At 35.5% G+C, this 26694-nt stretch overlaps 1 protein-coding gene across 4 annotated transcripts in view; it reads right to left on the bottom strand.

The window, feature by feature from the left end:
• Positions 1–26694, bottom strand: part of LOC149568301 (uncharacterized) — a 124218-nt gene that overhangs the window by 77242 nt on the left and 20282 nt on the right. For 2 of the 4 annotated variants that reach the window (XM_089821278.1, XM_089821279.1), the window contains exon 3: positions 11624–11924. The exons of the other annotated variants lie outside the window; for them this stretch is intronic. In XM_089821278.1, the coding sequence (XP_089677404.1) occupies positions 11824–11924 (101 nt within the window). In that variant the 3' untranslated portion in view covers positions 11624–11823. Of the gene's footprint in view, positions 1–11623; positions 11925–26694 lie in introns of those variants that run through there. 4 annotated transcript variants of the gene reach the window in all.

Here is a 26694-nt window from a genome sequence, read left to right as displayed (position 1 = left end):
TGTTTAGGTGAAGGACGGGCCTCGTATTGATGTTGCATGTCAATGATTTGCTCCTCATAGGATCCAAGGAGCTCAAAGAACAATGCAAGAAGGATCTTGCAAGAGAGTTCAAGATGAAGAACTTCGGGTTGATGCATTATTTTATGGCTTTTGTGTTATTCGAGAAAGAGAGCGATTTCCCTTAGACAAGGAAAGTACACAATTGACACCTTGAAGGGATACAAGATGGAGGATTATAAGCCCAAGTCCACACCACTTGAACCAACAAGAAGAAGATTGATGCTTTCATATCAAAGGCAATGAATCCTACTTTATAAAAACAATTGATTGGCTCTCTTATGTATCTAATCAATACCAAGCTAGATATTTGTTTCATATCAAACTCAATTAGTTAGCTAGTGAAAGAGTCTAAGCAAATGCACTAGACAGTTGCAAAGCATATTTTGAGGTATCTTTGAGGTACAATTGATTATGGGCTAAGGTACTTGAACCAACAAGAAGAAGATTGATGCTTTCATATCAAAGGCAATGGACCCTACTTTATACAACCAATTGATTGGCTCTCTTATGTATCTAGTCAACACCAAGCTAGATATTTGTTTCATATCAAACTCAATTAGTTAGTCAATGCTAGAGTCTAAGCAAATGCACTAGGCAACTGCGAAGCATATTTTAAGGAGCTTTGAGGTACAATTGATTATGGTCTAAGGTATATTTAGCAAGATGGAGTGAAGCTCCAGGTTTTCACTCATTAGGATTGGGCAAATAGTAAAAATGACAAGAAAAACACCACAAGGTGAAATTTCAATTTGCAATCAAAAGCAATCTCTTGGCACAATAGGAAACAAAAGGTAGTTGCACTAAGTTTTGAAGAGGCTAATTATATGCTAGTATGGTTACATGTGAGGCTATCTAGCTTCATAAACTTTTGAATGATTAAGAGCAAATCCAACAACAAATTTGTATCAAACTAGTCAAAGAACATTGAGACCAAGTACTAGTACATCAAAGATTGTGTATAGAAGGGAGAATTGTAGTCATAGGACTTAATTTTGTGTAGAAAGGGGCAATGAAGTTGCAATATACTCCTAAAAATGAGCATGTTGCATACATCTTGACCAAGGCCTTGATGGGGGCAAATTTCTATAGTTTAGGGATAAGTTGGGAGTTGTGTACAACACCTTCCTTGTTAAGAGGGAGTGTTGATTTCTATAGGTTAAAAGGTGTTTTACATGTTTTGTCTTTTTTTAGTGTGCATGAGGAAATTCAAACTTAATTTATTTTTCCGTAAGTTTAGATAAAATTCATAGTTTTCTTGTAGCATGCATAATTCATGAAAGATGTCTAGATATAGGGTTGCCATCTAAATATACAACTATTGTCTAATATAGGAGTTTAGCATGAGTGTTCTTGGAGCCAAAACTTATAAATGGAAGCCATGTGTCGAGGCTAGGACAATTTTTTATTAGCACGATTTAGTGATTTAGGGAGAGCGAATGTTTCAACAAAGAAAGAGGTTTTTGAAGTATTTCTCCTTGAAGCCGAATAAACGTGGGTTTGCATTTTTTTCCCACAATGGGGTTTCCAAGGTAAATATGTGTCATTTTGTTTTTGGTTTCATGTGAATTTGGTTATGTTGATATTTTAGTGTCAAGAAGTATTTACCCAGTCGGCTTGATGACAAGTCATCTTAATTATAACCAAATATAATAAAATAATTGGATTGACTCAAGTGGAAGTTACTCCTCGATTTGTATAAAAGCAGATAGACTCTCCTCATTCTATTAATATAGATATCTTTGCAACTCTTTAGCAGATTCGCAACTCAAGCCATTGTATTTATGCTTTCTTGGCATGTTTCTCAACTACAATTTATTCACCATTGTATTTGATATGTTAGAAAAGAATCATTGGGTTTTTCTTCCTCAAGTAGAAGGGTTTTCCAGGGATATACATATCCATGTACATTGTTCTATGTGTATTTTTTTACTTGTTATTAAATCTGATCTAAAAATAACAACTTATGTTAGTCATTGTTGTTGAACGAGCCTAAGTATTGGTGGTGCCCCTTTACCAAGGGACATCACTCTTCAAGTTGGTCCCATTAATTATATTATCACAAAAATTATATGATATCTATGTCATCCTAAAGGAATCTAGCCATATCTATAATTAAAACCCCCTCTTAGCTTGGGAGAAATCCTTCACAATATCTATGTTATGTAGTGATATACCCCATGACTACTCCCATAAGGTGAGTCCTTTGCACGTTGTCTCTAATACAATTAAATCTGATCTCCACATACTTTGACCTGTCATAAAAATTAAAGGTTGGAGTTTGCATCACTCCTAGTGAAGCCCAAGCTCACCAAGCATCCATCTATCTAGGAATATCATGACCTAGGTTTCAATATAAAGGTCTTCTAGGCTACATACATGAGACTCAATCTCATGAATCATAGTACTTTGACCGTTGACCACTAGAGAAACCATCTCAACATGGTCCACTCCCTTTGAACCAATATGACCAAGATCCTTGAATGTCAAATGAGGGAAATTGTCTTCCAATTCCCTCTGACATGGAAATATACCCTTCTCACATGGTCCCAATCATGGAATATCTTGCTCCAAGAATACAACTAGGTTTAAACTGCCTCCAAAGACAGGAAAATTAACTTGATCCGCTATTGTTGCCGAGTGTTTAGGATTCCCTTCTTGACCTAATTCCAAATCACTTTGCTCAAATCATACTGCAAATATTTGGTCAAAGGGTTGGACTAAGGTCTAGTTCGTCGAGATCCAAATTGTATTCAGAACTAAGAATCATTTCTTGATTCCTTACAACTCCTCTTTAGTTTAGATAAGCAATTTTACTATGGGATGTATTAGAGTTGAATCTACTCTAATAGGCCTCCTCATCAGAGGCACATGATTATTTGTTCAATGAGTTAAAATTTACTCCAATGACCAACAAGGAGCTTTTGAAGCCACACTTCTTTACGAGCTTGTTGATCTTGTAGAGGACTAAATTTGAAGCTCTTACCTCATGTCATGATTTCTCAAAATTTAACTATGTGAATACAATATCTCATCATGCTTCTCAATCTGTCCTAGAAGCATTTTAGAGAGATTAATAATAGAGTCAAACTATGTCTTGCCTAATGCTAGAAGCATACATTATTCACTATTCTCTATGTTATCACATGAATTATCTACATAAAATTCATGATCAATATTCAAAGGTATATTCATAAAATACTTATATCTTGTTGTCAAAGGATAACACCCTACATCTAATAGTTGAGCTCCTTGAGCAATAGGGCCTTCAACTGAACTTGGGCCAATCCTCCTGAAAATTAGATAACAAGAGTCTTCCTTGACAACTTCGTCTTTGACCCAAAAATCCTCAAACATCATCTCCTCCAATGTTAGTTCCCTCTCTCCCCCTATGCACTAGAGCACTCACAGTGTTGCCACATGCACTTGTATGACATCCTTTTGAGTCATATAACATGTATATACAAAATCTATTCACACAATAATAAGAGTCTCACTCTCATATTGTCAAACAATTCTATATAAATTGTCTATGATCTCTTGTGTATCAAAAAGAATCACAAAGACATTAAAAATAACAATCTCTTGTCACAATAAACTCTCCCAAAAAATCATTTCAAACTTCATACACTAGATAGTAACACTTCATAATACCATTTACTATTGCATTTACCATTCACGACAAAGATTGTATTAAAAAATATTCAAATGAACCAATGAACTCACGACAAAAATTGTTGGAAAGAATGACCAATTATATACATCCTTATTAGTAACAAAGCATTAATCATCAATATTCAGTACATCCAATGATATAATTTGCCAAACTATAGTTAGTGTCAGTTTACCTCCACAAAATGAAATCACTTAATATGCCCAATAATATAATCAGCCTCGACAAATATTAACATCCATCACAAATCTTATAATCATTGTCAACTATACAAGTTTTAACAATAAACTTCTTGCTTTGCCAAAATTCAAGTGAAGTTTCATTTGTTTTAAAGAATATGAAGAGTGGTACCCAGATATTAACCATGCCACTCACAACATGTTTATCTATATAAGAGAAAAGTTTGCCTCCTAATAGATGTTCATCAATGTCACTACAATTGATATTTGATGTTGGATGTTTATATCAGAGATGCTCCTAAACTCAAAAAAATAAATGTCGCTAAGGAGAACTCATTCCTCCACAAACTTGAAAGATTTTCCAAATATCCTATGTTCAAGATCCTCAATCCCTATGGCGCTAGAATTCTTCAATAACTCATCGAAAGGGATTTAATGTGTTCTAAACCTTGTGTTGATATCAAATTATTCATGTTAAATGATCTCCAAAAGCAAAGGCTTTCTACAACTTCCAACATCAAATTCATGATGATGCCCATTCTTCGACACCCGCCCTGATAATCCACCAACATCACTCATATTACATAAGTCAATTCCAAGGTCCTTAGGATTCAAATCCATATTTTTAATGGTACTATTACGACTATCAAATTCAAAGTCTAGATTAATCAGCCTATCTAATTCCTTCTTGTATCCTAAGGGAAAAATCAAATACCTTTCTTATAGATCATTGAATCTTACCAGTGTCAAACTAAGGCTTTGACTTGTTATAGAATGAGGGCCTCCTTTTGGGGTAAATGATAGTGCACCAACATCCACTATATTAACTGCAAACCAATATAATAACCTCTATCGGCAAAGATAACTTTCACAACACAAATATTTTAAATGTGTTCTCTTGCACGCTCCTTTTTAGAGTTTTAGCGAATGTTGGTGCGCCCCACTCCTTTGATGTTGGAGGATGTATTGCTAAAGGTTTTAAGGTCGCTATAGATGTGTTTCATTGCCCATTGGTTTTGATGGTTGTGTGTCAAGCAAGTCTCTTGGGCAAGCATCAATTTTTACTCCTCCCTCGACCAAGGAGGTGCATCCTGTGAATCCCTGTGTGTTCATGGATGGGCTTGGCATCTCCTCTCTGATGGTGGTTCTTGATTGTACTAATGGTGGGGTGGTGTGGTTGTCTTCATTGAGTTCCCTTTCAACTTTAGGTAATGGGAAGTTTGTTCCTTCCAACTCTTCTACTAGGAAAGACATTTTGCTTTCTATTAGCAGTGTTGTTGGCACTAAGGGTTTTATTGGTGGTCCATCATAGGCTTGTTCTTCGATTGGGGTCTCTTATACAAACAAAGTTGTTGTTGGTAGGGGTAAGGGTGTTGAGATTGTGCCTTTCCCAATTTGTCGATCCATAACTATTATGTTAGAGGAGAAAATTGTTGAGATAAATCAGGTGGCTTTTAATCTTTTGTCAAGAATAATTTTTTGACTTAAGGATTATTGGCCCAGTCTTCTGAGCTTCTCATTTATGATTTAGTCCAAATTTTCCCTTCAACTAGGATTTTTTATTACCAAGTTTCAAAATATTGTGGATAGATAGGCTATTGTTTGTAAGCACTTTTTTTACTAGGAAGAATCGTTTCCCCTTGATGATGAAATTGTGGCATGACTTCAACCCTTCTTCTGAATCCTTCTACAAGATGCAAATATCCCTCTTCATCTTTGGGTGGATCTACTCCTTGAGGAAGTGGGGAATTCCTTAGGAGATTTCCTAATGGTGGATGCAAAGTCTTATGATATTTTCCACTCCTACACTCGTAATTTGGTTGATATTGATACTTCCAAGGGGCTGCCTACAAAGATTAAGCTCAAGTCTCCAAAGGGTTCTTGGAGTCATTATTTGGACTATGAAGGAATTCCTTTCAGATGTATAAGGTATCTCTAAGACTAGGCATGTTGCAACAAAATGTGTGTTAGAAAAAGCTAAGTCGGAGAAGTCCTCTTCATGGTGGAAGGGTGCCTCTTCTCAACATTATACTATTTTTAAGAGTTCTTCTCAACAGGAGGGGCAAGAAAATTTCAAGGAACTAGATGGTGCTACCTAAGTTCTAGTAATGCTTCACACTCATCTCCTACGAAAGTTATTGATGGTGTTGTCCCTTCTAATGTTGTCTCAAATGGTATCCTTGTTGATGGAAACCTTGTTGACCTGTCATTTGGTGTTGTCTCTATTTTACCTCCCATCCCTAAGGAGCTTGTCACCCCTGCTTCTACTATTATGATGGTGCACCTATTGTTGTTGTCTTTCCTTGGGGCCCTATCTGTAATGTGCTGGGTGTTCCTGTGGCTACTAGTTTTGATTGTTCTGTGGACTTGCTTGGCACAATGACTGCAAATATTAAGGAAGTATAGATTACGATCAACAGAGAAACTCTAAGAAATCTCCTCCTCCTTTTGGTATGAGCCTTAGATCTCATAAGAAAATATCCAAATAAAATTCCTAAGTCGAATCAATTGGTTAATATTGGGAAGTTTGTTGGTTCCCTCTAGACTGCTACTCTTTGTTGTTGTGGGGAGGCATTCCTTGTCTTGTTCCCCTTTCCTTCCCAATGGCTTATCTTCTCTATGCTTTGTTCCTCTTTCAGGCCCTTAACACTAATCTTTTGGTGTGGGTTCCAGGTCCCTCCTAAACGCTACTTTGTAAAGTGTTTTTGGGCCCCTTCAAAACCTATTTGCTCTTAATCAAAAACTTTCTTGACAACAATAATAAGTTTGAATTGAGAAGAATATTAATATATTGTTATAAAGCCACAACCATAAGGTTAGAGACTTACGACTTCGATGATCGACATGAAAATATATTACTATCCTTACGAATAACCTAATAGTATCTACTTAAAATTACTATATGAGTCACTCTCTCTAGCAACACCATATGCCAAGGGACTTAAAAAAGAGTCTTCCATGTATAATAGTTCTTTTCCGTCGAATAAGTGTTGAAAATGAAGCCCTTGTCTTTCATCACATCATGAAGGAGCTCGACTCATCCAACACAAGTAGAACAATTCAATCACATTGACACCTAGCACAAGCTTAGGAATATATCTGCTCTAATACCATCCTTTTTGGTGTGCTCATTTGACCACAAGAAATGACTTAGATCACCCTTTCCCTCCCAACCACATATGATAAATGGTTATCATTGTCCCCTCCCCCCACCCCCCCCAAGAAACTCTTCTATTTGTTGTAGGATTCAATGCCAAGAGAGGGGTATTCCATCTTCCTTTATGCTTACTGGTGGTGACCCTTCACCATGGGACACCACTCTTCAAGTTGGCCCCATTAATTATAATTTTTATAGTGATTACATTGTCAATACAATAATTCTATATCAATAATTATATTATCAATATAATTGAATTATCATAATAATTACATGATATCTATGTTGGCCTAAAGAAATCCAACCATAGCTACAATTAACATTAACACCAATCACTTATCTAAATAATGAAGAGTGATGTTCTTTCCTACATTAAACTCGAAATCAGATTTACTCAATATTTTCACATGATCATGCCGTGGACCCTTCATCAAATGAATTGTCCTATTTATATCTTCAATGGATTCAGGCCCTTAAATCAAATGTTAGTCTTTAATCTCAATCAAACGAATCCTAATTTCTATAAATGCTACAAACAAAAGCTTTTGAAGATTGTGATTATCTCTTACAAAGCCTATAATCTCATTGGACTAGAGAGGTACAACATTCTCAAAGGGAAAAAGTTAAAGAATCAATAAATGTAAGTATTGTTAAGAAAACACAAGATGTTGATGATAATAATGACAACATTGAAAATAAAGAACTTGATCTATTTTGAAGAAGCCAACACTGTGAAGGCAAGGAAGGTTGCAATAGAAGATAGATGTTGAATGGTACAAGGTACTTTTGGATCCTCATTGAAGTTATGAGACATACGTGTGAAGAGTGGTGTCCAATAGTTTAGAGAATATCCAGAATTTGGAAGTCCAGCATCATACCATTATGAGGGTAATGAAACACTTACCGTGCAACTGGTGTCCTATGTCATCAGGAACATGAATGATAGCTGGGCAACTATACATGGAGAGAAGCCCGAAGAAGTTTTACTAGTCCGAGAACCATTCTCAATAGCTTCCACATAGTGAACTGTTTGTTTTGCTTAAACTGTGTAGAGATATGTTAGGAGATCATTAAAATTCAGTAATTCTATAAGGGATTATGTTAATAAGTAAAAAATGAATTTCTTTCATGATGAACATGGAAATAAAGACCAGTAGATATATTCAAGTTGTTGATTGTTAAGTTAGTTTTGTTTCGTCCTAATTTTTCGTCAGTCGTATTTAGTTTGTTGGCAAATTTGATAATTATAGTATTACTATTATGGTTGCTATATCTGTTTATATGTATCATTAAATGAATAACAGTATGCAGCAAGTCATTCAGTTGTTCTTCCTGTTATATTCTTTTTTCTTTGTTGTGCTCCTCCACTTCCTTCTGTAGAATATCTTTTGAATTCTTCATGACAAGTTGAAGGTTTAGTGGGAACTTTAAAGCTTTGGGTGCTGCAAATAAGTTGATCCATTATCTGTACCTTTCTGCTGCTGCCTTGTCCCTTCCCATAGCGTAACCTTTGTATAGTACTTTGGTGAACATTTTATCTATTATGATGGGGTCACCTTTGCCAACATGGCACTCAGCATGGTACATACCGCCCATGTCAAGTCTGCAGTATTGGTGAGAGTTGATTGAGACACCCAGCATATTTAATCTTGGTGAGAGTTGAAGGATTAACAAGACTATTGGTGAGAGTTGGTTGACACACTCAGCGTAGGAGATTCACTGGCACTGCCATAGAAACATTCTGGATAGTGGCTATAATGCAGGTTCTGCACTTATTAATCTGCTATTTATTGTGCTGAAGTGTGGTTGAATAAGATTGAGACATTAATAATTAGCTTTGGATGTTGAGTAGTAATTTGGTTACTGTTGTAATTTTATTGTGAATTTTATTTATATATATTTTTCAGACAATACTGGTTCTTTGTCAAATCCCCTCTTGGGAAAGATTTCCGAATCCAGGGTATCAGTTTCGAGTTTAAATGTGATTTTATTCTACTTCCCTAACAGGTTGCAGAGAATGTAAGGCTGAAAATGTTTGTTTGTGAATTTGTCTTAGACCTTGACTGCAGTTAAAATCATTTCAGTCAATCTTACAAAAGATAATACAGCTGTAGTAGCAATTGTGTAGATCAACTGGAGAAAGATGCTGCAAGTGCATTTGGGGGTGCTGCTATGTGGACCTATGGTGGATATCTATAAAATTGCAGAACTACCTATGTTTTCTGGCTGCTAGAGGAAGAAATGGAGTTCAAAGTGCAAAAGGATCGCCGAAGCCATTGTTGCTGCTGCAAATACTTCAACTGTGATACATTCATAACGGTTTTATTATAGTCGCAAATGTTTCTGAAAATGGAAACACCTCCTGATAAATTTAATGGTCGTAATTTTCACACATGGAAGGTGAAAATACAAATGCGCCTAAATAACAAAAATGTATGCAGTATAATAAATGGCACAGTAGTAGAATCTACAGGTGCTAAAGCTATCTTGTTAAAATAGTTTGCTTTCAAAATATAGCAATGTTAATTTTTACTCTCAATTAGATGCCTTCAAAGACTTGGATGTGATTTCACAGCTCTTATTTGAAAAAAAGAAAGCAACCATATGAGATTCAGAAGGAGGTACTTAGTATGACCTTCCATTATCCTCAACGAAAAGGATGGAAAAGAGAATGCCAGGTAAGAACAAAATGGAGTGTTACTAGTGTATGAAAAGTTAAAACAGATCGTACTGCAATCATGCGAGTGCCTTCTCAAAGGGAAACTCAAGGAATCAATTAATATAGTTGTTGAGGAGCCACCACGTATTAATAGTGATGATGTCATCATTAAAGATGAATAATTTGTTCTATTTTGAAAAGATCAACAATTTGAAGAAAGTGTGAAGGTTGCAATATAGGAGAGTAAGATGCTCAAAAGAGACGTTGCTTCTAGATCTGAAAAACTATACCACATTGAGGTTATTAGACATTCTTGTGAAGAATCATTTTAAATAGTTCAAGGGAGATCCAAAACCTAGCAGTTCAACATTGTACATTTATGAGGGTGATGAGACACTTTTATGTGCAACCAGTGTCCAATGATGTTGGAAACTTGGATGACTGCTGAGAGACTATACATAGGAAGCAGCTTGAAGAAGTTTTTAATGGTCCAAGGAGTGCTTTCAAAGAATAGCTTCTACGTAATGTACTCTTTTTTTAATGTTGTTAGTCATTTTCCGATGTGTAGAGATATGCTAGGAGATCATCAAATTTCAGCTATTTCTTAAGGGGGAGAGTTAAAGAATGTAATAAATGAATTCATTCATAACAAACATGAAAATAAAGAAAAGTAGATGCGTCCAGGTAGTTCAAGTCCAGCTTTTTTCCTTTGGTGCTAGTTTTCTGTCAGTGATATTTAGTTTTCTGGCAAATTCCTTGACATGATTACTGTAAAACTTGTCATATCCAGCCTGATATCATACCCTGCCTGAGACTCAGGAAAATTTAAAAAGTAAAGGGAACTGTACTTGGCCAACCTAGGGCTAAGGAAAACAAACAACAATAAAAAAGAAATGGATCTGTATTGTGTTGAGAATGTAGCTTCATTTGGATTGAAGCATGTATTTCATTATTATTAAATTGATATATATTTGTATTTGTGAATTATGATATATATATAATCACAAATACTCTTATATAAAATATTATATAATAACATTCTTATTACCTTTATTGGGTGCCATATCTATTTCCATAATTTAATATCAACTATGTTAACTAAGCGATTAGTGTTGAACTGCTGACTTTATTATTTGATATGGTTAAGGCCACGAAGGGACATGACTCGACTCCCCATGGCATAAGCCACAGTGGGAGTCATGTCCCTTCGTGGACTTAATCCCCATACCTATATATATTAAACATCCAAGACTGCTGTGATGATCTATCAATAAAGGTGGTAATATAATCATACACAGCAATCGTTCAATTCAATATTTCAAGATATTAAAAGTAAGTTTCAGATCAGTAATTCAGAGATAATTATCATAGTCATCACACTGTTAATATACATATTGACAGTAACAGTTGTATAATATCAGTCTCTGTCTGAGATATATATATAAGTCTGATATTACAATTAGATATTATTTTTCAGGAGTGAATATAAAACTGTGATAAAAATCTGATACAATCTGAAATTGAAAGACTATCAAAGTTCTCTCTATCACTGATTCAGATTCCTTAACATAGTGGCCTACCTGAAATAAGAAAAATAAATAATAGTCGAAAGAAAGAAATTGTTATTTAAAAATTAAAAGCCATGCAATAGAATGGACATGATAAAAACGTTGTGTCTCTACCATTACAAAGTTATAAATAGTGGGGTAAAGGTATGAAAAATGGGGATAAGGAAGTGAGAGCCTGATTTCTATAAGGAAGTGAGAGCCTGATTTCTATATGGAAGCGATCAGATTGGATTATTTACAGAAATCTAGAATATTAACAAGTAATTGGTATGCATAAGGAGCATCGAACGATCAAAGAGATCAAGAAAGGAACACAATCAAAGAAGAAAGTATTCAAATCTGCTAAAAAGCATATGTACTATATCACACAGAGAAGAAGGTTGATCAAGGAAGGAACAACCAATTCCAGAATTAATATTTAAGGACGTCAACAGAGATTAAAATATATACAGTGCTCAATAAAAGACACAGATCCAATTTTATTCTGCTAAACAGTTAACAGCATTAACAGCCATCCTTGTGGGCAAATTCTAGGGGTGAATCAAGAAGGGGACATTACATATGGTATCAGAGCACCGTTCCTGCCAGCCTGGGGGAAAACAGTAGTTGAAGCAACTAATGAATATCTTTCCTGTTTATCACAGAGTCAAGAAAAGACTTGTAAGAGATTTATAACAGATCATCATGAGAAGGCTGTGATGAAATCGAGATCTTTGCTCAAGATAGTGAGCAGGAATCTAATAAACAACAATTTAAAGATTAAGACAATGCGGCAATGGAAGTTGGCATTTTGATTAGTATTATTATTAAAAAGAATAAACAAGAGATGAAAGTTATGTGATTCTTTATGAAGACAGCCAAAATCAGATTAAGATGCAATGTTTTACAAGGCAATTACGATTACTTCTTGGCAAGCGCTACAAAGATTAAAGTTGAGAAGCAATTCATTTTGATTAAATCAGTAACAAATACATCGTATACACTATAAAGATTATGTGTTTGATTAAATTAACGAAGATATAATGAAAAGGTTCTATTAAATAATGATTACATTTGAAAGGTTCCATTAAGATATTAAAGAGTGAAAACATAAATTAAATACTAACGAAAAAGTTTATAAAAAGATAAAGCAATACCTTTAGGAGATACAGCTTTGTAATAAGATTGCATAAGTCAATAGCTGTGACCTATTCTTCAGTTGTGATCGCTGGTAAAAAGAGATGGTTCCATGAAGACAAAAAAACTATGTAGAGTTGACTGAATAGAGGGTGGTGTGAAATGTGAGTTGCGAAAAAGAAATATCACTGAATCCTTAACAAGTTCCAGAGCATATCTAGAATGAAGAAATAAAGGCTAAAATAAAAACAAATTTAAAAAATGAATGACTGAAAAATAGAGATGGCTGCGCAAATGTATTTAAGATATACACCAACATATCAATGTATTTATGCACGCAGATTTGAACAGACTTTAAAAGAGATTTGGAAAAGAAGTATATGCAGATATAGAGATGAGGATTGCACAGACATAAAAGGAAGAATTTGATGTTTTGAAGTGAAAACAAGCAACTAAGCACGGTTAGGCCCCTTTCCTAGCTCATGGGAGAGGCGAGGTTAGGCACTTTTCTGACTCTAGATGACTTGTGAGGAACAAGATTGGGGTTAGACCCACTTTCTGACTCTAAATGACTTACAAGCAGAAAGATGGGGTTAGGCCAACTTTTTGGCATTAAATGGACAATGAACGGTAAGATGGGGTGGGGTTAATTTCAAGATGGAGTTAGTCCCACTTTCAAGCTCTAATGGCTTATGAGCAGTTCAAGATGGGGGTGCGCCCACTTTCTAGCTCTAAAACAACTTATGAGCAGCAAGGTGGGGTTAGGCACCCTTCTCAGCTCATGTGAGCAATAAAGCGATGTTAGATACCCTATTTCAATCTCCTCTCCCAACTCTGATGATTGACTATTGACTCAAAGGGATGATGCATGAATAAGGAAAGAAGATACAAACACCCCACTGGGTAGAGCACCTAAAGTGTATATCCAATGTTCCTGCCACTGGGGTCAAAGGGTGAGTGTCCAATCTTGGGCTTAGTGTGGTGATGGCTTCAGCCGAACCTGTCATGCTTCCTCCTCCAAGCCCTGATGTGTTTGAATACTAGGATAAATCTATGGATGCATTCTATGTTGAAAAATAGATTCAGTCAGATCTGATTATTTGAAATCAGTAGATATATAGATCACATATATCTATCCATCTATCTATCTATATACACACACATGTGATGTTATTACTGATATCAAATACAGATACGATCTGATCTGAATAAAGATCTCCTTAATTTTCTGTAGCAATTCCCGAATCAGGTCTCATACTTACTGTGATAAAATCTCATCAACAAACCCTCACATCAATTAGGAGTATTGTAGAAGGCTTTAGCAAGTTAAGTTCCTAAAGCATTTAAGGATTTTGGATAGGCCAAGTGCCTAAACCTTTGAAACTTGTAAACTCTTATTGGTGTTTTGAATAGCTTCCACTCTTTCACTACATCAACAATAGAATGGACTGATCAAATACATAAATATGAAAATGGTTGAAATGGCTAAGTGTATAATTCATATTCAAAATGTAGCATACCATTACTGGGAAGAAGTAGTAGAAACTACTATACACATTCTCAATTGATGTCCTAGTGAGTGTTTGCAAAATACTACTCTTAAAGAGTTTGGATAGGTCTTAAGCCTACCATTCAAAGGGATGATGCATGAATAAGGAAAGAAGATACAAACACCCCACTGGGTAGAGCACCTAAAGTGTATATCCAATGTTCCTGCCATTGGGGTCAAAGGGTGAGTGTCCAATCTTGGGCTTAGTGTGGTGATGGCTTCAGCCGAACCTGTCATGCTTCCTCCTCCAAGCCCTGATGTGTTTGAATACTAGGATAAATCTATGGATGCATTCTATGTTGAAAAATAGATTCAGTCAGATCTGATTATTTGAAATCAGTAGATATATAGATCACATATATCTATCCATCTATCTATCTATATACACACACATGTGATGTTATTACTGATATCAAATACAGATACGATCTGATCTGAATAAAGATCTCCTTAATTTTCTGTAGCAATTCCCGAATCAGGTCTCATACTTACTGTGATAAAATCTCATCAACAAACCCTCAATACTATGCAATCTCATAAATGATCATGAATGATGATACCCACCACTATACGGATAAATTACTATCACCATATAGCAGTGTATGTTAAAGGTTGTTATCTGGCTTGCATAATATGAATTGCACTCAAGTAAAGGATATTATTCATATGAAATACCGCCCTGAGTTTATCAGGCATTAACACTAAACCAATCTTGTTATGGACAGTCATGTCCACGTAGGGACATGACCCTATGTGGCACATGCCATTTAGAGTCATGGCTCTACATTGATATGACTTATGACATCTTATTTATATTGATTGGGTTGAAAACATATCAATACAATACATATTACTATCTCTTGCATCTACGATCGGATTGGTCACACTCCAGTTCATTACTATCAGCTATTTATAGCAGATCACTCAGGCAATATTGTGTGCAGATAATTCTGATCATTCCCATACTCAGATCACAATATAAGTATTGTGAAGAGCAATAATAACCTTCATATACATCACAGAGATAAAAGTCAATTTCAGTCTTTCTACCATAAGATCTCATATTCCTTAACATGGTATCATAGCATAGTTGGTAGAACAAGCATTTAACCGACAGTGATATTTGCTTCAAGATCGCTGAAATACTTTTTTGAACAAATCAATCATGGTAAAAGTCAATTTCAGTTTTTCTACCATAGGACTTCATATACATCACAGAGATAAAAGTCAATTTCAGTCTTTCTACCATAAGATCTCATATTCCTTAACATGGTATCATAGCATAGTTGGTAGAAGAAGCATTAAACCGACGGTGATATTTGCTTCAACATTGCTGAAATACTTTTTTGAACAAATGAATCATGGTAAACAATATTAGAGTTGAGGATAAACTGGAAGGTGCCTCTAACCTTGTTTCCTAGAAAATTCAAATCATAGCAATACTTCAAGAACTCGAATTGGAGTCATTTACAAAAGAAAACAAGAAAATGCTTCAAGATGAAGCTGAAAAGACAACATGGAAAAGGCGTAACAATAAGGCTAAGAAAATAATCATTGATGGAGTTAAAGACCATACTCCTCCAATCAATAGCAAAACTAACTACTGATTATGAAGTGTTCAAAACTATTCAAAATACATTTGAAATAAACAATGCAAGCAGATAGCTTCTATTAAAACAGCAACTCAAAAACATCAAAATGGATAAAGGAGATACGGTTTCAGCGTATTTCTCAAAAATAACTGAATTAAGGAACCAACTCTCTACTATTGGAAATAATGTAGATGATTTGGAACTATCTCTAATAGCCCTTAGAGGATTCCCATTATCATGGGAATCCTTTATCCAATGCATTAGTCATCCCTCTCTACCCAAATTTGATCAACTCAAAAATCATTGCACTCAAGAAGAGTCTCAATTAATCTCAAGAGGTATTGTCTCTAAGGAGGAAGAGATTCAAGCATTACATGCAAAATAAAATAATAAGAGTAAATTCAAAAGGAAGATAGGAAAGAAAAATACAAACTATAAGAAAAGAGACCTATGAAAAGTTCAATGTTACAAATGTGACAAATTTGGACATACTCACATGTGTTGTCCTAAGAGGAAGAAAAATCCTATCAACGTGGCCTAAGTCAAAAAAGCGGAAAAATCACTAATCAAGTGAGTTGAATATAAATGCCAAAATAGTGGACAGTGGAACCTCTAGGCATATAACTGGATTTAGAGATCAGTTTGAAACACTTGAAGGATATTCAACTGAAGAAGTAACAATAGGAGACAACTAGACTTATCCTGTGAAAGGAATCGAAACCTACTCAATACAATTGAATTCTGGAGTTAACTTACACTTAAAAGATGTCCTATTTGTTCCTGGAATCAAGAGAAATCTTATCTCTATAGCTGGTCTAGCAGATCAAGGGTATCAAGTTGCCTTTCAAGAAAATAAAGTCCTATGCTGGTCTAAAAATTCAAACATTAAAAATGCGATTACTATTACTTTTAGAGAAGGGGGTCTATAGAAACTTTGTAATTCCTCAAATCTAGCCCTAAACTATGAAATTGGGAAAACAAATGAGATTCGGCATAGAAGACTAGAGCACCTAAATTTCTGAGCTCTACCTTTTATAGAGAAAATTGTAAAAGGCTTACCTAACCTTAAACCTGAACATGAAGGGATATGTGAAGGGTGTGCATTAGGAAAGAACCCTAAAACTTATTTTCCTCATAGTGAACACAAATCAAAGAGCATTCTTGAACTCGTGCATGCTGACCTATGCAGACCCATGTTAGTACCTTCATTAGGAGGATACTCTTACTACATCATCTTTGTGGATGATTATTTTAGGAAAACCTAGATATATTTCCTTAAACTAAAACAGTCAAATGAAGTTCTATTCAAATTCAAAGAATTCAAAGCCTTTGCTAAAAATCAAATTGAGAAGATTAAAATTCTAAGATTTGATAATAGAGGAGAATACATCTCCAAAAAAATAAAAGAATTATGCATATCTCTTTGGATTAAGAGTAAGTATACTGTACTATATAATCCTCAACAGAATGGAGTAGCAGAAAGGAAGAACAAAACTATTATTAAAGCAACTAAGACTATGATGCATGATCAAAATATGCATACAACATTCTGGGCTGAAGCATCCAATACTGCTGTATATATTCAAAACAAATACCCTCGTGCAATTCTAGAAAACATAACACCTGAAGAAGTCTTCTCAAGGAGCAAACCTAATCTAAGTCACTTACAAATCTTTGGTTGGTGTATATTCATATTCCTAACAAGAAAAGAACTAAACTAGAGCTCTCAGGAAAGAAAGGCATATTTGTCAAATATAGTGATTCTTCCAAAGCCTACAGAGTATATGTGATAGGGTCAAGGACAATTGAAATCAATAGAGATGTCAAGTTTGACAAAGACATTGCATACCAAAACTTCTAAAGATATAAAAGAACCTAATGATGATTTTATTCCTGAGGATAATGAAAATTCTATGATTGAGAGGGAGAGTTGTACAGAAAATAATAGACCCACAACACCTAATCCTAAGGATAACTCACTCAATAAGAAAAGGCCTTTGTGGGTACGAAAAATATTTGAAGAAAACAATGTGGCCCTCAATGAAATCCTTAGAGAAACCAAGAAGATAAGAAATGATTCGAGTTATGTTACTCACACAAATGAGTTTACTAACTCTAAACCTTATGATGTTGAAGAAGCTCTAAAATCCCAAGCCTGGAAGGACGCCGTGATTGAGGAATATCAATCTATATTGGGAAAATGATGTTTGGGATATTGTACCAAGACCCAAAGACAAATCAGTTGTCTCCTCAAGATGGTTATTCAAAATCAAATAGGCACCTGATGGCAGCATTGAAAAATACAAGACCAAATTTGTGGCCAAAGGATTTTCACAGAAGGAAGGAATTGATTATGATGAAACATTATTTCTTGTTGCCCACTACACATCAATCAAAACCATAATTGTAATAGTTGCATCTGAGGGTTAGAAGGTACATCAGATGGATGTAAAGACAACATTCCTAAACGGAGTCATTAATGAAGAAGTGTACCTAGAACAATCGGAAGGGTTTGTTATCCATGACAAGAAATCACATGTGTGCAAACTAAATAAAGCTCTATATGGTCTTAAACAAGCCCCCAGGGCATGGTATGAGAGAATAGGTAGTTACCTAGTCAAATTAGGTTACTCAAGAAATGAAGCAGATCCTAACATATACTTCAAGAAATCAGAGGGAGATATGCTAATACTGGTTCTCTATGTTGATGATCTTCTGATAACAGGGGAAGACCACCTTATTGTTAAATGTAAGAAATGTTAGAAAGGACAAGCTTGTCATTGCACCAAAAGATCGACATGTTAATGCCTGATACAACCAATAGTCTTATAGAACCACAGGAGGTGATTAAACCATGTTGCAAATCCTATGAGGGACGCTGGCCCACTACCAACAATCCCCCTTCCAGCGTCACTCGCCGTGGCCAGCAGGATTCGAACCTGTGACCAAGCTCTAATACCAATTGTCAGAAAGGGCAAGGTTGTCGTTGCACCAAAAGATCGACCTATTAATGCCCGATACAACCAATAGTCTTATAGAACACAGGAGGCAGTTAAGCCATGTCGCGAATCCTGCAAGGGATGCTAAGCCACTACCAATAAGAAAAACCTTATATCTAAATTTAAGATGAAAGGAAGTAAACTATTGACATATTGAACAGATTTGGCATGATGGATTGCAAACCATTATCCACACCTATGGAGACATCTTCATAAACTCAAAACTGAAGCACATGAGTCCACATGAGTCTAAGGCCATTGATCCTACATATTACAAATAAATATTTGGATTCTCAATGTACTTGGTGAACACACGTCCTGATATTTGTTATGCTACAAATGCTCTAAGTCAGTTTATGTGTGAACCTAAGAAGATTCATCTCATGGCAGCAAAGCACATTTTGAGATACTTGCGAGGAACTATTAGACTTGGTCTAAAATATGACAAAGTTGAGTTACAGCTCCATGGTTTTTCAGATTCTAATTGGGCTGGATGTTCTAATAATCGAAAGAGCACTACAGGTTGTTTTAGTCTTGGTTTTGCAGTGATATCCTAGTTTAGTAAGAAGCAATCTTTTGTCATTCTAAGTTCCACTGAAGCAGAGTATATACCTACATCAATGGGAGCTTGAGAAGTAGTATGGTTGAGGAAGTTACTGGTTGGGATAATTGGGAAGCCTCTAAAATCCACAGTTATACATTGTGATAATCAAAGTTGTATCAAACTCTCAATGAATCCAGTCTTCCATAACAAATCCAAGCATATAGAGATATATGTTCACTGCATCAGAGATATGGTAGATAAGGGTGTCATCAATTTGGAATATATCAGCACTGATGAGCAGTCTGCCAACATATTTACCAAAATCATGACAATAAGAGAATTATGATAGACCACATTAGTCCCAAAATGAGACAGAGATCATGATTCTTATTATGTTATTTGTGATCAAGTTTAATTATCTGATAGACTATATTATTGTCCTGGTATGTGCCAGTGATCCGATAATCTATATCTTGTTGATGCTAACATTATTATAGGATTGATAAGTTCCTCCCTCAATAAGAGGGAGTGTTGAAGAATAGTTTCAGTCGGATCTGATTATTTAACATCAGTAGATATATAGATCACACACACACACATATATACATACATAAATACATGTGATGTTATTACTAATATCAAATATAGATACAATCTGATCTGAATAAAGATCTCCTTAATAATCTGTAGCAATGCCCAAATTGGGTCTCATACTTACCGTGATAAAATCTCATCAACAAACCCTCAATACTATGCAATCTCATCAATGATGATATCCACCACTATTCCAATAAATTGCTATCACTGTATAGCAGTGTATGTTCAAGGTTGTGATTGGGCTTGCATAATATGTATTGCACCCAAGTAAAGGATATTATTCATATGAAATACCGCCCTGAGTTTATCGGGCATTAACAATAAACCAATCTTGTTATGGACAGTCATGTCCACATAGGGGCATGACCCTACATGACAAATGCCACATAGAGTCATATCTCTATGTTGACATGATTATGACATCTTATTTAAATTGATCGGGTTGCTTGAGAAAACATATCAATACAATAAATACTACTATCTCTTGCATCTACAATCAGATTGGTCATACTCCAGTTCATTGCTATCAGCTATTTATAGCAGACCACTCAGGAGATATTGTGTGCAGTTAATTCTGATCATTCCCATACTTGGATCACAATATAAGTATTGTGAAGAGCAATAATAACCTGCATATATATCACAAAGATAAGAGTTAGTTTTAGTCTTTTTACCCTAAGATCTCATATTATTTAACATTATAGTCTAAGAGAGGGGATCTAAAACACATGTATTTATGTGCATGCTCTGGACTGCATATATTTGTGTGTATGCTTTGTGCTTTTATGTGTATGATGTCTGTCTGCATATATTCATGTGTATACTATATGTTTTAAAGTGTATGCTTTGTGTCTACATATATTTGTGTGTATACTATGTTTTTTTATGTGTATGCTCCATGTTTTAGATATGAGAATAACTACAGTATACTATGTGTTTCTTTGTGTATGATATTACAAGATTTTATTATTTGAATGAGTAATTAAAAATGTAGATGGTTAAGTGCACAATGATGTGGTACCAAAGAGATACTACTTTTTTCTCCCAATCCAAGGCATAGTGGGATCGCAATATAGGGGCAATCACACTATGGGGTGGATAGCTCAAGCCATAGGCTCGGGAAATTCAAAATATAGTGCGATCACCCTAAAGTGTGCTTGGCTATAGTACATGCACACTATGCAAATTTCCTATTAAAATAATACATTTACATATAAAAAGCTCTTCTAAATTTGCAAGTAAAATCCAACATGCCCTGCCAGGCCAATTTCAGCATTGGGATCATACATAAAATTTAACATTTAAGTACTTTCTTATACTTAAGTTACATTTTATGTATATACTTTTAGGATGTTTGAGAGTGGTTTCAGCTTCATAAGAAACCAGATAAAGGATCTGGATTTTGAGGGTTTTTAAGAATTTTCAGACTTTAAATTTCAGAAATTAGCACATTATTATGAAAATGTTCTGAACTATTGATTGTAAACTTAAGCCCTTAACTTGTGCAAGATCGTTAAGGGTCATTACTCTTTGTATTGATTACATTCTACTGTTAGTTTAGTAATTGCCATGTCTATTTAACCATGTTAATAGGGTGGGAGGGAGGGAGAGGGAGGGAACTAATGTTTGCTAATGTGTCCTCATATATTTTATTTTTTCTTAAGGGGTTTTAATGGGTCCCAAGCCATCATAAGAACCTTAGGACCCATTGTGACCCTTTGCAACCCATTCATTCCCAACAACACACATTAGGACCCCTTATCACACATTAATTATCATACGATACACTTTAGAGTTCTAATGTGTGCTAATCAGCCCTAATTTTTCATAAGGGGCTTTAGTGGGTCTTAAGTGGTTCTAGGCACCCTTAGGACTCATTACAACCTCCTAAGACCCATTATGACACATTAAACATTGTAGGACACACTTTTGGGGTCACATGTGTCCTAATGGATCCTAATGTGTCCTAAGGGACCATTAGGACACATTAGGACACATTAGAGCCCATTAGGTCTCATTGACACACATTAGGACTCACTAGGACACAATAGAACGCATTACAGCTCCTTGTAACACATTAACAATCATAGAACACACTAATGTGTCCTAAGGGGTCCTAATGTCTCATAAGGGGTCATAACTAGTCCTAAGTGGTTCAGTGACCCTTCAGGACCTGTTAAGATTGCTTAAGAAGTATTAAGACCAATTAAAACACATTAGAATCCATTAATAATGTGTCCTAATGCCTCATAAGGGGTCATAACTGGTCCTAAGTAGTTCAATGAGCCATCAACACCTGTTAAGATTGCTTAAGATGCATTAAGACCAATTAAAACACATTAGAACCCATTCATACCCCTTAGACCACCTCAAGGGGCTTAAGACACACTAATGGGCTATAATATGTCCTAATAGGTCCTAATGTGTCATAAGGGGCTTAGACACACTAATAGGCTATAATATGTCTTGATGGGTCCTAATGTGCAATAAGGGGTTCTAATGTTAACTAAGTGATATGACACCTTATGGCCCAGTATGACCCCCTTAGGACCCATTAGGAAGCATTTGAACACATAAGAACCGATTTCAACCCCTTAGAACACATTAACCATCATAAGACACACTAATTTGTCCTAAGGGGTCGTAATGGGTCCTAAATGGTTATAATCAATCCTATTTGGCTTAAATGGTCCCAATTTATTACAAGGAGTCTTAAACAGTCCTAGGAACCCTTATAACATATTAACCACTATAGGACACATGAATATGATGTAAGTGATTCTAATGTATCATAAGAGGTCATAATGGATCCTAATTGGGCATACAACCTATTATGGCCCATTATAACCACTACAAACACATTGGAACCAATTAGGACACATTAGAACCTATTAATACCCCTTAGAACACATTAAAGGGTACATGACATACTAGGATACATGTATGTGTGCTTGTGTATGGTAATGGATCTGAAGGGTCATAAGGGTTCCAGAATACATTAATGTGTCCTAGGACCCCTACTAACCCCTTAGAACCCCTCACCATACATCTTAGGGTTCCCAAAGGGTCTAAAGGGCTTGTAAGGGATCCTAGGACCTATTACCATACACTTAGGTATCCACTAAGGGGTCATAAGGGGTTCAAGAACACATTAATGTGTCCTATTACTTCTTAAGACCCCTTACAACCCATTAAGAACCCTTACCATATTTGTGGATGGTAAGGGGTCTTAAGTGGTCCTATAATACATTAATGTGTTTATAGACTCCTTATGACCCTTTCGGGTCATATATCATACCATAACACATGGTAAGTGGTCTTAATCGGTCATAAAGGACCTTAAGGGGTTGTAAACATTATTAATGTATTTTTAGGACCCCTTAAGATCCCTTAAAACCTCTTTCCATACATATTAAGGGGTCCTAAGGGAGCTTGGGCCACATTAATGTCCTAGAACCCCTTACCATGTACTAATGTATTGTAAGGGAGCCTATGGTGTCATAGGACGATTTAGGACATATTAATGTGTCCTACGACCCTTTATAACATGTTAGCACCGCTTGCTCTAAATATTAGGGTTCTTATGAGTTGTTAAGGAGTCCTATGACCCCTTGCAACCCTTAGCCCCCATTACTATACACTAATGTATGGAAATGGGCACTAAGGTGTTGTAAGGGGTCTTAAGGGGTTCTAAGACACATTATTGTGTTGTAGGACCCCTTCAAACCCCTTAAAATCCCTTACAATACACTAATACATGGTAAGGGACCATACGAGGTCTTACAACACATTAATGTGTCCTACTATGCCTTAAGAACCCTTACCATACATTGATCTTAAGGGGTCATAGGACACATTAATGTGTTCTAGGAACACTTGAGGGGTCCTAGGATAACTTATGACCTCTTTGGACCCTTTAGGAACCATAAAATATATAATAAGGTGTCATAAGGTAGGTAAGGAGGGAGGGAAGGGGAGAGAGGCAACGAGAGAGAGAGAGAGAGAGAGAGAGAGAGAGAATTAATAAACAATACAATGTGAAACAATCCTAAAACGATCATGCATAAGTCAAGGGCTCAAGGCTCCACTAGAAATCATGTTGAAAATAATGTGTTGATCCCTAAAATTTCCCAAGTCTAGTTTTTCTTAAAAACCCTAAAAATCCATTATCTTTATCTCAACTCCTATGAAGCTAAAACCACTCTCAAACATGCTCAAAGTATGCAACTTATACTTAAGTGTTACATTTTATGTATATGATCCTAGAGCTGAAATTGACAATCAATATGCACTATTTAAAAGGGTTTTCTAGTCTTTCTTTACTGCCCCATAGGGTGTATGCAGTGTATCATTCAAATCAGTTCGTCCTTGACAAGTTTTATGCATCTAAATTGTTACAATTGATGCTAGGTAAGATTGCTAGGGATCCAACATCTATAATATCTATGATTGAGCCTAAAGATGTCGATAAAGCCTCTGTAAAGATGAGAGTTGGGTAAAAGGTATAGAAGAAGAATTGGATCAGAATCCTAAGAACAATACTTGGATTCTAGACCCTCAAACAAGAATGTGATCAGAACTAAATGGCTATTCAGAAACAAGTTGACTAGCAAGACTAGCATTAAAAGTTTGTCCACAAATGGAAGGTATTGATTTCAATGAAAGTTTTACTCCTCTTGCAAGGATTTAGGTAGTTAGATTATTGTTTGCATATGTTGCTTATAGAAATTTCAAAGTTTATTAGAAGGACATTAAGTTAGCATTTTTTAATGGTGAGTTAGAGGAAGATGTCTATATTGAACAGCTTGATAGTTTTACTCTAATTGATGAAAGAATTATGGTTTGTAAAGAGATTTGTATGGATTGAAGAAAACTTGAGAATCTGGTATGATACATTGAACAAGTATTTGTTGAAGATTGGTTTTACAAAAAGGACTGTAGATAGTAACTTATACTTGAGATTAACTGATGGCAATGTTCTGATAGTTGAAGTTTTTGTTGATATTATTTTTGGAGATAATGATGAGTTAAGTAAAGGATTTTCTAATGAAATGCAAGAAGAGTTTGAATTGTCTACGATTAATGAAATGAAGTTATTTCTTGGATTGTAAACTACTCAGCTGGATAAAGTAATCTTTGTTACATGGACTAAATATGTTATAGAGTTATTGAAGAAGTTTGGAAAGGAAGACTCCAAACCAATTGGTACTCCTATGGTGACTGGTTGAAAATTGACTAAAGATGATGAATCCCCTTGTACAAATCAGACTAGATACAGGTCTATGACTGGAGGATTGCTTTACTTGATACAATCTAGACCTGATATTGCAAATGTTGCTGGTATAGTTGCTAGATATCAAACTGAACCGAAGGAATAACATGTTTCTACTATAAAAAAGATCTTCAGATATTTGGAAGGAACAATTGATTATGGTTTATGGTTTGACATAAAGAAGAAATTTATACTTAGTGCTTATACCAATGCAGACTGGGCAGGAAAAGTGGATGATAGAAAAAGTACCAGTGGTGTTGCCTTCTTCTTTGGAGAAACATTAATCTCTTGGACTGCTAAGAAGCAGGATTGTGTCTCACAATCTACAGTTCAAGCAGAGTATGTTGATGTGCAAGTAGTTGTACATAACTTATTTGGATGAAGAAGATGATAAAAGATTTAAAGGTATGCATTGATAAACCTATAGTGATATATTCTGACAATTCAAGTACTATTGATATTTCAAAGAATCTGCTACAATAATCGAGGACAAAGCATATTTCAATGATCACTTTTTGAGAGATAAAGTGAATGAGAAGGAAGTCAAATTGGATTATAGTCCTACTAAAGAGCAAATTGCGGATATTTTCATAAAGTCATTACCAAAAGATACATTTGAGTATCTCTAAGATAAACTTAGGGTCATATCCCATCCCCGCCAAAACTAAGATGCTTGAAATGACATCAATCAGGTACATTAACAAATCAATTATTTTTGTATCGATGTGTTGGGGACTTCTCCTTTGGGGAAGCGAATCCTGATTGGTTTCAAAATGCATATGATGAGTCAGCCTGTTCAGGTCAGATCAGAATTGTTTCTTTTTCTTTTTGATATCCTTGGCCCCTTTGCCATTGATGTTAAAGGGGGAGAAATATTGTGTGAAAAATACGATGTTATGGGGAAAGATATTGTTGAGATGGTTTTCAGAGTGATCCAATGGATATATTTTTGACTTTGTGCATTAATCAGATTTTCAGTACATATGTTGCCATCAATGTCAAAGAAGGAGATTGTTGGATGATTAGAGAGACTGTTTCTATGGTGACATTAATGTTTTGTCATTGATGCAGTGTAACACCAAAACTGGGGTACGTTGCGACATTGGTACGCAAAGACAAGTTTCCACGATGGGGGGTCAAAGGATCTCGATTTCGGGACTGCGGGGGGACGATGTGGGGATGGTGGCAGGATGCTGTATATTATACATAGAAAACTTGAAATACTAGTTAGGAAATGATGTTTCAGTATAACATACCAAATTGAAATACTTGAACATAGCCAAATTGCAAAACAAATCAGAACTGTTGAACATTTAACATAGCAAAATAGTACATGTCCAATAGTAGAATTCAAAACTCAAAATTTAAATACAAATCCAAGTATCCTTCCCGGTGGCAACATGGTTGCGAAATGGCAAAGGTGTGGGTTCTTGGGTACTACAAGTACCTAGTGCAGGGACGTCTCGGGGGCAGGTACTTAAAGGCTTTGGCGTGGGTACAAGTCTCCAAGTTACACTACATTGATGTCAACATATTCTTTTGTTGTTGCAGACAATGCATTGTTCTGATATTATTATTGGTTCAGATATCACAATAAAGATCTACAAGTGATATTCTTGTTTGAGTTTTCAAAATGTTTGTAGTTGATGCTTATAAACTTATAGAGGTTCGGATGGTGGTTTGAATGAGTTTTAATAAAGTTTTGGTCATTGGTACTACAATGTTCCAAGTG

This window comes from Cupressus sempervirens, chromosome 3 (assembly GCF_028749045.1).
Source record: "Cupressus sempervirens isolate cs-2001-9-10 chromosome 3, ASM2874904v1, whole genome shotgun sequence".
NCBI lineage: Eukaryota > Viridiplantae > Streptophyta > Pinopsida > Cupressales > Cupressaceae > Cupressus > Cupressus sempervirens.
The sequence above is the reverse complement of the archived record's forward strand: the minus strand, read 5'-3'. Positions and strand labels throughout refer to the sequence as shown.